Source organism: Condylostylus longicornis, unplaced genomic scaffold (genome assembly GCF_029603195.1).
Source record: "Condylostylus longicornis isolate FDR11 unplaced genomic scaffold, ASM2960319v2 ptg000048l, whole genome shotgun sequence".
In the NCBI taxonomy this organism is placed as follows: Eukaryota; Metazoa; Arthropoda; class Insecta; order Diptera; family Dolichopodidae; genus Condylostylus; species Condylostylus longicornis.
The window spans coordinates 6,278,560-6,295,445 of record NW_026578017.1 but is presented as its reverse complement, the minus strand read 5'-3'; the positions used below and the strand labels follow the sequence as shown (position 1 = coordinate 6,295,445).

At 26.0% G+C, this 16,886-nt stretch overlaps 1 protein-coding gene across 2 annotated transcripts in view; it reads left to right on the top strand.

Annotated features, from left to right (window-relative positions):
* The window catches only part of LOC129610934 (solute carrier organic anion transporter family member 74D-like), a 30,642-nt gene that overhangs the window by 11,234 nt on the left and 2,522 nt on the right, over positions 1–16,886 (top strand). The window contains exons 4-10 of one of the 2 annotated variants that reach the window (XM_055523765.1): positions 8,305–8,370; positions 9,929–10,323; positions 10,392–10,556; positions 14,000–14,678; positions 14,748–15,219; positions 15,284–15,447; positions 15,508–15,663. In XM_055523765.1, coding sequence (XP_055379740.1) covers positions 8,305–8,370; positions 9,929–10,323; positions 10,392–10,556; positions 14,000–14,678; positions 14,748–15,219; positions 15,284–15,447; positions 15,508–15,663 — 2,097 coding nt within the window. Of the gene's footprint in view, positions 1–7,539; positions 8,371–9,928; positions 10,324–10,391; positions 10,557–13,999; positions 14,679–14,747; positions 15,220–15,283; positions 15,448–15,507; positions 15,664–16,886 lie in introns of those variants that run through there. The other variant, XM_055523764.1, reaches the window with a different exon arrangement.

Genomic DNA, 16,886 nt, shown 5'->3' with positions numbered 1-16,886 from the left:
TTCGTGTTTATTTATATGTTTTTTAAATATCACATTTTTAAGTAACAAAAAAATGTTATGTGTACTCAAAGCTAACTTATTAAGCCAAAAACTTCCTTCCGCCCATAAATTAATTTAGGATAATGACAAATTCATACTGAAAACTTTTCTAAATACCATGAATTATTATTTATACATAATTATGTATGCACCTTCATATATGTATGTACACATATATTATTTAAATTACGTTCAAACACTATATCTGAAGAAAAATCAAGATAACAATATTAGAATAGAATTTAAATGCAAGTACAATAGAAAATTTCAGTATTGTAGCAGTGACGACTAATAATCTTATCAATCAACGAAAAGAAAATAATTGAAAGGTAAATGAAACTGTTATATAAACTACTGACTGAAGGTTTATGTCATAATTTTGTTATATTATTTGCATACATGCTTAGATACAGGTGTACGTAATTGAAAAAAAAATAAAGAAAATTCGCAGACGGATTCCTTATATTTCTATACAAAACAAATTTACCTTATAATAATTGCATTCTATAGATATTTTTGAAAAGTATCATATCATTATCGTTCTGTTTTCAAAAAGATGGTTACAATTACGGTTCAAAATATAACAAATTAATATTTTTATTTTTCAAAAACCACTTGGGTTCTAAATATATATTAGAAATTATATGCCAGAATCCTATACAATAATACATGGCAGGATTCTTAAGATGAGAAGAACTAAATTTATAGCATTATACTTCATAGTAAATATGTCTGTTTGTAAACACATATTTTGATGAATTTGTATGAATGACCAAGAAATTAAACGAATTATCAATCAATCATTATTTTGTAATAAAATTTGTTAAATTAAAAACATTATTCCTTAAGGTGAATTCCATTGATTATTTTGACAGCTCAGGATATGATTAGATAACCTAATTAAAGTACCATAACCTATGACAACTTGAAATCTTATCATTCAAGAACTGAAAATTAATACTCGTGTCGTTTACAAACGAAATAATTATAACAAACAACATTCTTTTTACCATTTGTTTGATATTGCAAGAAACTTATTTTCGAACCAATCAATGCAATTTACTTATATATATATATATATATAGATATTATATATATATATATATTTAAGTATATTCCGTTTTGAAATATTTTGTACAAAGAGAAACGTTACAATTACTTTTTTGTGAAAGTGGTCGTCTAAAATATATGAAGCTTAATACTAATGCAATTTAGAGCAAATTCATTTTCAATAATCATTGTAATTTATCGGTGCTTATACAATATGTCGGACCTTCCATTCTTATACAACAATAAGACGTGTAACGAGTAATGGGTGTAACTAAGTTCTAGCACTATTAGGTTAGTTTGGTTATTCCGTTTTTCAATTTCAATTATTTTTATATAAGATTGCGCTTTAAAAATATAATTATAGAATTGGAAGTATCACACTTCCTTTCACGTTTATATACTCACGATTTTTATGGTTTTATAGCGATTTTCAATTTAATTTACTGATTACTCAACGAAAGTATCTAATTTCGTATCGGAAATAAAACTATAAACTGTAATATAATATACTTTTACACTTATATGTGCACATTTTGATAAATAAAAATTGTATCGGAGACTGATCTCTGATTATGAAAAGTAATAATTAAGAGAATAATTTTTTTTTAAATTTTGTCTTTTTATAATTAGTTGAATCCTCCGTTTTCTAATACGGGAAGTTGATGACGTTCGTGTTGCTTTTATAATTTGAACGAAATGACACTTCCATGTTTGAAAATCTTAAAATTTTCGAAAAATTTGTTGTATTGAATATCTCAGCACGTTATTATTGGTTACAGAAAATCTATATAAGACATTTTTAAACCGAAATCCGGATGTCGAATAAATAGAATATTTATACACAATTCAGCTTATGAATTATAATTGCTGAATTGTGTTTAGATACAGTAATAATACAATTTGGAAATAACGGAAATGTAAGAAAGAGGAAGAGGTTTCATTCTCATAATTAGTTCATTTTATATTATTAGATAATTGTTATTTATAGCTTTCGAATTACAATAGTCATTCAGTTCATAGTGATATTGGGTAGTGAAGTAGTAGTAGTACAGTAGAGAAATTACTAAAAATATGACCGTCGACGCAAAACACATAATCTAAGCGGAGTTTGATTTTTTCAGTAATACGATTTAAATTCCTGAATATAAATCTAATTAAAGTTACATCTACGTTAGGATGTTTGTCCTATATCATTTGATTACAAACCAGCAGGTATTAAAATCGAAATTTAATTTTTTAATTTCGAATTGTAATTAATTAATTGGTGTATCAGTTCAAATATTTCTGTAAGCTCTTTATCTGTATATTTAGTGTTATTCTAAAACACATTGTACATATCTTATTGTGAATGAAGTATATTGATAAAACGTTCAAGTTCAAACTATTTAAACTTGTTTCTAATCGTAACAGAAGCTTTTAGATTACAGAAGAGGCATTATTCAATCTTTTAAATTTATTAAACTTATAATTTTTTTTATTTGAATGCAATTAGTTGTAAAACAATTTTATTTAGAACTAGATCAAATTTAAACTTCCTAAATTTTTAATATTGTTCTATTTTTTTTTTGGTTGGAAATTTTTAACCGATTTTGTCTTTAATTATGAATATTTTTAAATTAAATTTATAGTGCAAAAAATTTTGCGAAAAATTAGTAGTCATAAGCAAGTAAAATTTTGTGGTTAAAAGATATTATAGTGGTCATAAAAATGGAACTGAAAAAAAAACATTTTTTAAAGAAAACTTGTTTAGAGAACTTTTTCCTATAGTTGTGTCTTAAATTCAGTGACGACAGTACGGTGTGATTCGGCTTTACTAAAATTTGTTTTAGAACGTTTTCATAAATAATTATTTATAGCATTATGAAAAATAAAAGTCTTAACTTAATCTATTTCAACCAGAATTAAAGTTTATCTAAAATATTTTGTAACTTCAAATCATTCATAAATTTCGAAGATCTAATAATTCAAGTTACTGTGAAACTTACATTAATAATAAAAAGACTTTAAATTCAATGTGGAGGTACTGCGACTTAAAAATTGTCCTTACTTCAATATTGAAATAATATCGCCTTTAAAACCTGGTCATGATAAGACGTGAATTGCCGAGTTCAGTTTGAAGAAATTAAATTTCTGAAATTAATTAAAAAACAGTAGTGCTATACATTAAGAAACTCAAAGTGTGTAAGAAATTTGAGTTAAGCGTGCGTGCAAAATATATGAAAACCGTTCATATTATTTATCATGTGTTCATGTGTACATCACGTAAGGGTGAAAACATATTGGTCTCTCAATCACGAAATGTTATTTTTTAATCTTTTGTTAATTGACATTATAGTCACCCACATTAAATTCAGGATTCTTTGATTCTGTTGTGACTAAGTAGTGTGACTGAGAAAGTAATTATAAATTTCACGTTAAATAAGTGCAAAATATCAATAAATGGTTCTTAATATTCCTAATATTCCTTAATAAAATTTCCTAAAATTTTTAATTTAAAAATGTAGCTGATCGTAAAAATATCATATCTCACTTCCAATTTTAATCTAAGGCTTTATAGGTTTGTAGGTCAGACCAATGAAAATTATCTATTAAAATATTTTCTCATTGATATTATAATAAAAATTTGAAGCACTTTGAAGACGCATAAAGGTGGAAATATATAAAGTGTTTTGTATAGAACTTTCACATGTGTTTGTGTATGCTTCATTTTCATATCTTGAATGATGTAGAAGTTTTTTAAACAGATATAGAATATAGATACGCCGGAAGAAACTATTAAACACATTTTTGCCTAATTTTTATAGAAATGTGATAAAAGGGCTTTTACTGTAAATTTATAGAATATTTTGTTTCGAAAAGTGATGTGTTTTATTGAACATCAGTCACTTATTATATTATGAAAATATGTTAAAGCTTTTTACATTTACAGTTTTTAACAATACTTATATCGAAAAACAAAGATTATTTGAGATTCTACAGTAAAATGAAGTACAGAAATAAAAATCTTAACTTTCATAGTCTCGATTACATTTTTAGTATATTAGATTTCCAAATATAATATGGGTTCTTATACATGTATCGCACATATGGAACAACAATACAGAACGGTAGAATTTTACTATTCGATCTTATGAAAATCTAAGATTTATAAGTGAAAGTAACTTTGCACAAGTTGTTTTGTATAGCGTTAAATTGATGCTGTAAAAGTGCATGTTTTGTGCTAATTCTATAAGCTAATTTTGTCAGCTATTTTGTCGTGAGCTTTACTTAAAATAAGCTGGTTTTGTGACGGCCACAAATTTCGAACTCGTACATTGAGTTTTCGACAAAAACATGTTTTTCTATGCTGGAGAAACGTAAATAAATTATTTTTAGATGGATGTCAGATTATATGTGTACTCCTGTATCTTTTAATGAAAAATTTATATCTGAGCTTTCTTTGACCATGTGGTGGATTAACGATGACTTTACGTTATTAATTTATTTAAAGAAAAAATAAGTTAATTTTCTTTGCTTTATCAAGATTTCTAAAAAAACATTTGCCAACAACTTTCGACTGAATTTCTCTTTTCACCCAATTGTAAAGAAATAGTCATCTGATTTACTTGCAAGTTAATAGTCAAATTTATATTTTGGACGGCCCATCAACTGGAAGGTCACTACAGCTTACTTAAAATTTCAAATATCTAATTGTGCTTTTTCTTCATCTTCATAATCTGGGGTGCACATGATTTTGATGAACTAATAAAAATAAATAAATAGCGATTTAAATTATTCAGAAAATAAGCATTCGTGTCGCGTACCGGTTGTTCACATCCGCTTTTTTTAGTGTAGTGTTATTCCATGGGTGCGATATATACCCATATATTAGATTATTATTTCGTTATGTCGTAAAATGTTAATATCTAATTACATTATCTATCATATCTATATTTTATCATTGAAAATAGGTAAATAAACACATTTATTTAAATATAAATACAAATTTATAATATATGTATTTGTGCTACTTGTTAGAAAAATTGTAATTATAAGAATTCTAAGAATTTTTTCATTTGTTCTTTTGACTAATCCTCCAAATCCTTTAATTTATGAATAGAAATTACTCTTACAGTTTTGATATATTATGCATCTGTATGTTATGATATATGACGTTACGTAGACATTTACCTACATATGTCTATTTTTAATTATTTTATTACTTTTCGTAATTTGACAAAAATATTATGAAATTATGATCTTTCAAAATGAACCGGATAATTCTCGCACAAAGCTTTATTCTCCTGAATATTTGAGTGTCTATATTTTATTTTTTAACATATTTTTTTTGGCAATAAAACTCCTTAAGCGGGTTGATAAACCACCTTATTTTAAATATTTTCAAATATTTTCTTATCTTGTTCTAATTCTGGAAATCATCGTAGTCTTCAATTCTTCATATTCTCATATTCAAAATTTTATATTGCTTTTGGTGTCAAAAATCGAAAAAAATTATGCAATTGCGATTAAGTGTCGTTGGATATCGAAAAATCGGATCAAATCATCTCCTTTCAGCAAAGTGTTATGGGGTAAATGTTATATATAATATGTTATATATATTACTACTGTTATATATAGTACAAGTAATTAAGAGTTACATACATATTTTATTAGAAATAAACCGGCTTCTCATGTAGTTACAGACACACATATAGACATATAGTATGCATGTAATTTGTATTTGTAAATATGAAGTATTTGCCTATCAACTTGAGTCAATATTTAAAGGTCGTCTCATGTTGCATTTATTGCAATAAGCAAATTTAAAATTAATTATTTTCAAGTATCTTCACAACGCGTCATTACTAACTTTTATTTAACTTTTTCAATATCAAATTGAATTTATTTAAGGATTTTATATTTAGCTTTTAAAAAATTTTTATTAGCTATTATACAAAAGTTTAGATTAAAATATTTTCTGTTAGGAAAACCTAACTACACGATGTAGATTAGAATTTAGTTCCCCAGGTTTTCTCGTTATTTAAAGTAAAACTCTGTCCTGATTCACTCATGATTCAGAATATCTACAATTAAACTCCGATATCTTTTGCAGAGTTGTCGGATATTTTCTTTATTAAAATTTTTTCTTAAATAATTTTCATTCCTCAATATAATTCCTTTCTTTCTTACTTTCTTCTGTTCTTGATGTTTCTTTTTTACAATTCCTCTATCATCCCGAGGGTCTACTAAATCCCCTAAATTTCTGAGGGTCTACTAAATTAAATGATAAAATGTTTATGGTTTTTCAATTTGAAAATTCCATGACTAGACTATAGGGAATAATTCCTTACTAAACAATTTTAAATTTATATGTAAATTTGCGTAGGTCCACAAATTATAATATGTAAATATTGAAGTTCAAAATGTCCGGTAAAAATACCGAAATTATTCAAAGTTGCAGTAATCATGTTGTGGGAATAAGTGGCAGCTATAATTCTGGAAACATGTCGCGCGACGTAATTGGACAATAATAATAATAATATTTTTCTAATAATTGTACACACATACATAAGTATATTATTAATTATTATCAATTTTAGTATACAAGGACAAAATATGCTATATGAATTTTAAAATTTAGAAATATTTCGAACTCTTATCGATTTCATTTTTTGTTTGTGTATTTTTCCACGATAGACTTGCCAATCTACTAAAATTCATATTGATTGTTTTGATTATTAGACCCAATATCAATTGAATATTTTGAATATTTTAGTTAAAAATAATTTCAGTAATATTATGATACAGGCTTACTGAGACAAACAGTATACATACATTCGTATAGATAACAAAGCAGACAAAGCTAGATTAATATAAAATTGCGACACAGTAAAATTTTTTAGTCATTGTTCTTATCAACTTGTTCTTAACACTTAGTATTTTTTTTTATTCAATATTTTTTTTCAGAACTCACTTTTTGTTCTAGATTGTCAAACATATGATATTGGCGCTAAGTATATTAGTTATAGTTGGTTTATTAACCTAACAAATGACTTATCAAAAAAATTTTTTTTTTATACTTTAGATACACAAAAGTTAACTTCTACTTTATATAGATAGTAATAAAAAAAAAGTAGTTAATTATTTTATTTAAAATATACATATGTACGAATATATATAATAAATGATGTATGTTAATAAAAAAAAATAAATAGAATAAAATTAAATAAATTGAAATGAAAAGTCAGCCGTTCGAAATTAAAACAATGACGAGTGAAGAAACGAAAGACTTAATAATTGTATTTAAGTAGAATAAAAGATTAAATTTTAACTAAATATTTACAAAAAAGATTAATATTTAAATGCGATATTACAATATTGTATACATAAGTACAACCCAAAGTACATAAATATAGCTGCAAATATACACATAAAATACGAATTTATTTTAATCTTAATTTTAATATTTTATTAAAGATTTAAATTTTAAAACAATGATAAAAGAGCATAAACATCTCCTCTTTTTTTTTAATAAATAAATCAGAATAAAAGATGATGAACAATTTTTCGAAACGGTACTCTGGTCTAAATTATCGGAATGTGAACATTTAATTAACGAAAAAAGAAAAAATAGGAAAAGTACCAAGAAATTAAAAAGAAAATTAGTAGAGCATTTCTATATGCATTTGCTCTAAATTTAAGAATCAAGAAATTTTCTATTTCAAAAAATCAAATTTTCTGTAATTTTCTAAAAAAAAATAAAAACTTTATTAATAATAATTATTGCTATTATAGTGTAAAATAAAATAATAGATTTTTCTTTTATAATTATTGTAACCATTTATATATATATACAAAAGAATATCCAATAATGATTGATTCTAAAGATAAACGTTATTTAGAAAATTCTAAACCTGAAGAATTAGTTAAATTAACTAGTAAATTAAATGATAATGAAAATGATATAGATAATGGAGGTGGCGGTGGTGGTGACGGTGGTGGCGGTGGTGATAATCCTTATAATAATGATAATACAAATAAATTAAATGAAAATGAAAAAAATCATGTTGATAATAATGAATTTTCAAAATTAAATGGTAATGATTATACATTATTAAAAAACAAAAATAATAATTTAAATAATAAATTAATTATAAATCAAAATAACTGTGATAATAAAAAAAATTTTGATGATTTTGAGAAACAATTAGATGATGAAGTTAATCGTTTTATTAGGGATATGCCATTATCTGAGGATACAACATGTGGATTTTGGATATTTAAAGGATCATTTTTACAAAGGTATGACTCCAATTAAATTTTAAGTAATTTAAAAAACTTTTAGTGTGTTCTATTAAATAATTAATTCAATCAATTTTCTTAAAAAAAGTGTAACAGGGACTACAGAAGAGAGAAGTTTAATTTTAAACCTCAATGTTTTTTATTGTGCAGATTTATAGAATTCAAACTTTTTTGTTATTAAATGGAATTCTTAAGATCTTTCCTGTTAAAATTATTAACCAAAACTCAATTATAAAGAAGAAATCATTGAATTCCAATAAAAAATGGTCAAAATTAATTATAGACATTTTCGAGAATTTTATTACAAATTAAAAATTTTTAAGCTTAAAATTTAAATTATAAATAAGTTGTAAGCTTCTAACCTTAATTTTAAGAAGTTACAGTTAGGATTTTAAATTTTACTAAATTTTTGAACCAAAAAAATTAGTTTTCCATGCAAAATGTCTCAGTTTAGATTCCAAATTTTTGTAAGCGAAATAATTAAACAATTTATCAAAAATAATCCATGTCGATTAAACCTTGAGTTAAACATATATTTTATTACAAATTTGCGTGTAATTATTATTAATTTTTTTATCCTACTTCGCTCCGCGGAGGAGCCTCGAGCTGGTGTATGATATCGTTGAACCATGAACCAGTTTTTTACGCCATTGAGTTTATTAGGAAGATGACGAGTTTACCGTAAATTATTATTAATAATTATTATAACAGAGTTTGTAATAAGGCATTATGTAAAGTGGCCAAGATATGATGATACTCGGTGGTACGATGGCAAAAAATAAAATGTCATATGCATTTTCTTGTTGGGCTGAACGTATTTATCACCCCATTTCGAAATTACCATTGATTTTAGAACACCTTTTATAAAATTTCAATTTTCTTTGGTATTAAGTGTTCACTGATTTTTGAATTAACATGAACAGGAATTTTTTAGCAAATGAAAGAAACATTAAATTGTTAAATACCTGTTAAACTGTTAGTAATATAACTGATTTAATTTTGACAATGAATTTCCTTTGAATTTTTGCTTGTTACTGCAATCTCTCAAGTCAAACTACAATTTATACTCTCAGTATAAATTAAATAAATTAAATATTAATAAGCGAAACTTATTCTTTATTAAGAAGCTATGTATATGCTGCCGTTTCCAAAGTTTATCAGAATTTTTCGAATTCAATTCAATGATACTCGTAAATAAAATATCTTACCGTTAGAATATCTTACAACATTCAATGAATTTAGCTTTCTCCATTAGCATAGTATCTATATGTTAACTTTTTATAGTGGAAAATATTTTTGATTAAAAATAGAAAAAATACGAATTTTGTCTTCTTAAATTTTCTTCATTAATTATTTTTTTTGTTAATTTAAAGTCAATAATCGAAAAAAATATAAAAATTTTATTAATTAAATATTATTCAGGTTTTTTATAACTTTCGAATTTATTTTAATTAATTGCAATAATTAAGTATTTCACATTATATTTATTTTTCTCTTTGCTTATTATTTATTTATTTATTAATAAAATATTTTTAAAAAAATATTTTATACAATATAGATTTGCAAATAAAAAGGCATATGTAATAATATATGGAATAGTCGGTTTAATATTTTCTATGACATACGCATATTTTAATGGTACAATAACAACGATAGAGAAACGTTTTAAGATACCATCAAAAAGTACAGGTATTATAACAGTAGGTAACGATATAAGTCAATTATTCGTATCTGCTGCCTTAAGTTATTATGCTGGTAAGGGGCATAGACCAAGATGGATTGGTATTGGATTAATAACAATTGTTGCATTTTGTTTTCTGACTGCTTTACCACATTTTATTTATGGACCAGGAGAAGATGCATTAATGCTGACAAAAGAGTATGGGACACAAGCTGATGTAAATTTAACAGAAGTACAAGAAAAACAAAAGAAACAAATGATGTGCAATAAAGGTAATAATAAAGATCAAGCAAACATTTCTGATAATTTTTAAATTTGATATTTTGTATTTAATGTATAGATGATGATGCTGTAAGTTGTATATCAGGTGATGGTAATTTAGCACCACAAATAATGCTTTTCATGGCACAATTTATATCAGGAATTGGAGGTTCCTTATATTATACATTAGGAGTATCATATATGGATGACAATATTAAAAAATCAAAAACTCCAGCACTATTGAGTAAGTAGTAAAAAATTTTTATTTGTTTTTCAGTGTAAAATAAATGCAATCATTGACTTACTTCGATCGGATTGGAATCCCAACAATGTCATGCTCCAATTTCTATTCAGAAATCACGTCTTATTTAAAATTAATTTAGCACAAATTTTTAAGAAATTCTTTAAGCAAAATATTTAAGAAATTCAAGTTCTTCCTGCTTTAGATACTCCTCTTTTTTTGTACTTTCAAAAAGTAATGTTATTTTATTACTCTTGTTATAAACAATTTAGTACAAATTAAACAAAAATTAAGTACTTAAATTTACTTTTTCCCAAGGTCGTACAATATCTTATTTATTTAGTAAAATGTCGTGCCTCAAAATATTGATAACTGCAGTCATCTATAAAGTGTTATGTTTGTGTGACACTGATATCATATAACCATTAACAGATCTGGCTTTAGTTGATTTTGGACGCCTCGCGTATTTAATATTAGCTTTACTTTTAAAATAAAGCTATTCAATTATTACTGTAATTATTGTAAACAAAGCTTAGCTATTTCATTTAGTTATTTTTAATCTGCTGGTACAAAAAAAGTCGTAAAATATGCATGAAAAGCTCTTTTAGTGCCATTAATTGCACACTTTGTTCCTCTTTGAAAAATCAAATAGCAGAGCTATTCAATTACAATCATATCACTTTGAAAGAACGAAAAAAAAATTTCAAAAGGAATATTTTTCATTGTATGTACTTCAGGGTTTTGTTTGTAGTCAACGCTTATAAAAGAATGCGATGGCAAGGCAAACAAAGTACATTTGAAGCTCAAAACTATACCGAATCACTATAACTAGAAGTTCTCCTGAATATTTGAATGTACGTTTTTATGGGATAATTTGAATGTCATAGTTTACCTATTATATGAATATTTTATTTTGTGTATTAGAACCGATCCTGTTTCATATTTCATAAATTCGCAATTATAATAAAATTCTCTACTTTAAATCAACTATCTAGTGTACGTAAGTGAAGATGATTTATAGCATTTTTAATTTTACTAATTTCGCAAACAATTTAATTGTTGTAAAGATTTGACATTCTAAAATTTTTTTTCTTTTTGTTTGTTTCTGAATTAAGTCTTTAAAATATTTAACTTTCTCTCGTTTAATTATATTTAATAGCTTATAAGATATGATAAGCATGTAGATTTTTCAGTAGGAGTAGTATTAAATAAAAATTTGTTTAATTACCTAAGTAGTTGTGGAAATAAAAAATGACAATGTTATGTGAACGACGACCAAGTTATTTTGGAAAATAAAAAAATAACACAATTTGAAGAAAATTTTTTTCTAAAATAAAGTCGCGTGCTGATTAAATGAGCAGATAAGAATTTTTTTTTTTAATTATCATTTAATTGAACATAAAGATTTGTTATATACAATTACTATGTAGGACATATGTTAATGTAGATGTTCGCTAAGCAAATATATGACGTAACTAACATGTTAATAAATTTTAAAACATTTGCAAATTTCATAAATCAAGGGAGGTGTTATTTTCGGTGTTATTTTAAATTTTTTTTTGGAAATAGTTTTTAGATTTGTGCATTAAGTTATCTCAAGTACGATTCAAATGATTTTATATGTGCTTTTGGATGTGAAGGAGCAGCATTTAAATATGTAAGATTCCGCAAACACTGCCTTTAAAAGTAGAGCCAATATGTCATATTTCTTATCATCTTAATCAACAGATTTTTTGGAAATGTTATAAACATATGTACATATATGACAGCATGTTCTTTCCGATAATGGAGTGACTTTAAAAGGTTTTCGAATATAAAATGCTCACATACATATATTCTACCAAAATAATTAATGTATTTATTCGAAATTTGATGTTTCAGCCCTAGTTGTGACAAAAAATAACTAAGAAATTTTGTAAAACAATTAGGTTCTTATGATCTTATGAATGATCTTAATTCTTATTAAGGGCAGTCTTTACACTTTCGGTGATATAAAAGGGATTATTTGAAACTAAATATTTGATTTCTGTTTATCGCCGAAGTTAACTAAAAACCTGAAGTAAATGAAAGTGAATGTGTATTAAGAACCAAATTTATATTTTTGTTCAACACATTCAATACTTAAAATTTGAAAACAGCCTTGCCTACAAAATGTAAATTTATTCTTTGGGTAAAAATTTATAGAATAAGCAACTTAACCAGTAGCTTTAGTCATCAGCAATTACTGATAAAATTAAATCTGTGTTTATTTTTCGTCGATTTCAATTGTGTTATTGAGGACGATGTTTACACATTGTATTGTATATAATAATAATTAATTTTTTTTTGTGATTAAAAACAAAATAACAAAAAAAAAACCACAAATTGGGAATACACTTATGTACGTAGATAAATATTAATTTTTATAATCGCAATCAATGTACCCCAGAAATAAATTTGTATTGGTGAATTAATTTGTTTTTAAAGTGACATGTTAATAACCTTTAAATTAGCCAGTATTTTCTTCCTTGTAAATTTTAGCAAGTTTTCCAGAAGTCAATTCGAAGCATCGTTTGAGCCTTAATTTTTGATAGCGAGTATATGTAAAAAGAAATTATCCACTGAAGTTTGAAATTCAGAATTGCGAGTAAATGTAATTGAGAAGACATAAAAGTAACAAGTGATGCTGGAAATAAATTAAAATAGAAAATATTGTACAAATGAAATTGTGTTTGTGTGTAAAAACTTCCAAAAAAAAAATGAAATTAAAAAATTTCTAATTTTTAATTTAGGAGCGCTATAGGAAAGGTCTGGTTCCTATACGGTATATGAAACAATCGCAAAAAAATTGTTGATTATTGTTTTAGATGCTGTCAGAACTATCAGCTGGGCTGCAGTCCAATTTACCCCAAATATTGATTAAACCGTAAATTTTATTGCCTTAACCCAAATGTGAATTTTATATGCTCAAATCCGTTAAACTTAAACTGAAGAAATGAGAAAGTACGTTCGCAGACAAATAGATAGAAAAGCTAAGGTTGAATCCTGTTGAAAATAGTTCTTTTGTGTTCTCCCGTTTTGGAGAATTAAATTGAAAAATTGAATTGAAGAAATTAAAATTCTCCAATTTCAAATATTGGCGATCACAATACGATTGCCAATATCTCTTGCGATCGATTAGAATGCGTTCCGATCGATAAAAAACTCTGAAAAAAATGGCAATATAATATTGCCTTGAATAACTCGTATGCGAGAATTCTTTTGTGTGTAACTAATAGATTAAAAAAACTAATAAATTCGTTTCCGAGACATCTATCAGATGAGATCGTTGTTGGTAATTGCTTGTAACTAAGCGGAAAATTTTGTTGTTTCAAATAGACAACATTAAAAAATTTTGAATTAAGAAATTTGTTGTTATTTTAAATTGCAAATTGTAAAATAAAATTATTTGTTTTGCTTAATTTTAGGTCTGTCATATTTCATGCGTATGTTGGGGCCAGCTTTGGGTTACGCATTAGCATCGTTTTGTCTACGAATTTATATTGTTCCATATTTGCATCCCGTTATAAAAAATAACGATCCGAGATGGTTGGGTGCATGGTGGTTAGGTTGGATAATCTTGGGTATTTTACTGATATTTTCGGGCTTATTCTTATCAATGTTCCCAAAACAATTACCTAGAGCGGCAGCTCGTAAAGCCGTTGAAAAAGAAAGACAAAAACAAAACTCAAATGATGTAAAGGAATCAACTGAAACACCGGCTGAACACGAAGCATCATTTAAGGATATGATCAAAACATTTAAAAGACTTATTACAAACAAGACTTTTATGTACAATAATATCGCCTCAATATTTTATTTCTTCGGATATATGCCATATTGGATTTTTACTCCGAAATATATTGAAGTACAATATAGACAATCCGCTGCAACATCAAGTTTAGTGACTGGTACAGTTGCATTAGCTTTTTCAGCTATTGGTGTGTTACTATCTGGATTTATAATATCAAAATATAAACCAAGGGCTAGATATATGGCAGCTTGGAATGTTGCTTGTGGTCTTTTTTCAGTTCTCGGAATGGTAACTTATGCATTTTTAGGTTGTCCGGGAAATGAAAATTCTATGGTTATGAATATACCAGAACCGTAAGTATATTTATTGTTTCTGTTATAATACTTAATAACTATTATACTAAAATAAATTTTTTATCAAAGAAATTCCAATTTATTGACGTGTAACTCATTATGCCAATGTGATTATGTCCGATACTCACCAGTTTGTGGTCAAGATGGTCAGACCTATATATCACCATGCCATGCTGGTTGTGAAAAGCAGTATACAAATAATAAAAATCAAACAATTTATTATAATTGCGCTTGTATTTCATCTACCGTATTTGAAAATAACGGTTTAATTGGTGAAAAACTGTCTAGATATTTGAATTCAACATCAACAAATAGTAGTAATTCAAACTCAACAATAATAGAACGTATTAAGAGAAGTTTAGAACTCTTTGAAACAACGACATTAGAAAGCATAACAGACCCAATGTCAACTGAAACAACGGCGTCGGAATTTGTAACAACATCAACACAGTTACCGATTACAACAACACAGTTACCAATGACTACAACAACGGAGCAAACAAGTATTACAACAACGTTTTTGTCTCAAATATCTGAAAAAGTAAGTTTTTGTTGCTTTAATGTTAAATAATGACAGTATAATATGAAATCCTGTATATTTTTAGTTGAATATGGGAGGACAAGCGATACCTGGAGCGTGCCCTGTCGATTGCTTTAAGTATTTCGTAATGTTTTTATCAGTAATGTGTTTCTTGAAATTTATTGGGGCAACTGGTAGAGCAAGTAATTTCTTAGTATCTGTAAGATGTGTACCAGAACAAGATAAAACGTAAGAAGTAACTTTTACAGCTTCATGGCATGTAATTTATATAAATATGGTATTTTTTAGTGCTGCCATGGGTTTAGGGTTAATGATGATGTCATTATTTGCATTTATTCCAAGTCCAATATTTTTCGGCTGGGTTTTGGATAGTTTATGTCTCGTCTGGGGCAAAACATGCTCAACGAAAGGAAATTGCTGGTATTACAATGCTGAATCCTTAAGGTATTTCTTATTTATCATTTTACAACATTTTTGCTTTATAATTGAATAAACTCCCATTATGAACATTTCAAATTTTTTATTCTATTTTCATTTTTCAACTGTCCCACTAATTTCATTTCCTGTGCAATTTCACTTTAGTAAACAAAATAAATATCATGGTTTTTTTAACTTGAATTTTAAAATTAAATTCTTTCCGTTCTTAAAATACAATGCTGATATATACGTTAAAATCAACGAAGGATACAAATATTTTTTTTTAAAAAAAAAAAGAGGAATAATAATTGAAATTCCAATGAATAGCTGATATAGTCAGATATAATCATATAAAAGTAATACAGTTATGTAATAAAATTAGAAAAACAAAAATTAAAAGGAATGTTTATTTCCTGTCTTGTTCCTAACACAAAAAAATTTCTAATGTTGAAAAAATTGTTAGAATGTATTAGGTCAGCCATTTATAGAAACCATTGCTTCCAGGTAATTCCACATTTACGCGAAACTAATGTTTCATCAATAAGCTTATAACAGAATTAATTGGGGTTTTTCGTTAAAACTTAGCTTATTTTTATATTTCTTGTGTATTTCATAACAATTGCATCCATTGACAATTCGCGCTAAATAATTTTGCCTTTACACTCATTTGTGAATTTTGTGATTATTAAGCTCGTTTTCGATTGGAAAATCATTACAATGCTTAATCTCATTATGGTTAATATAAGGCTGCTTTCATATTTCTTTTTCAGTGCTCTCATAATTAATATTTAAAATTGTTTTCGTAAAATGTTTTGTCGAAAATAAGAGAAGTATAGCACTCGTATTAGTAACAAGTTTCACATTACAAAATTCAAATATTTTGAAGAAAATTAATTGATTTGCGTATATGAATAGAGAGCAGAAGGTAGTACCAAAATAGAATTTTTAGAATTATAGAAAATATTAAGCAGCGTGATAATAGCTTGGTTAAAGCTTGACCCTTAAATAGTTGACGAAATTTGATGGTCATAGTGAAAATTTACGTATAAAAGTGATTAACAAACCTTAATTTATCATGAATGAAGAGAACTACAGTGAATTACATTGTTTAAAAATTCGACTTAGTCTTATTTACCAAAATTTTTCGACTTCAAAAGCATATAATTTCAGGAAAATTCCAATTTTTTACTTATTTTATTTAAATTTCGCCAATTTCATTAAAACAACAGAATAAAAGTTTAAATGTAAAA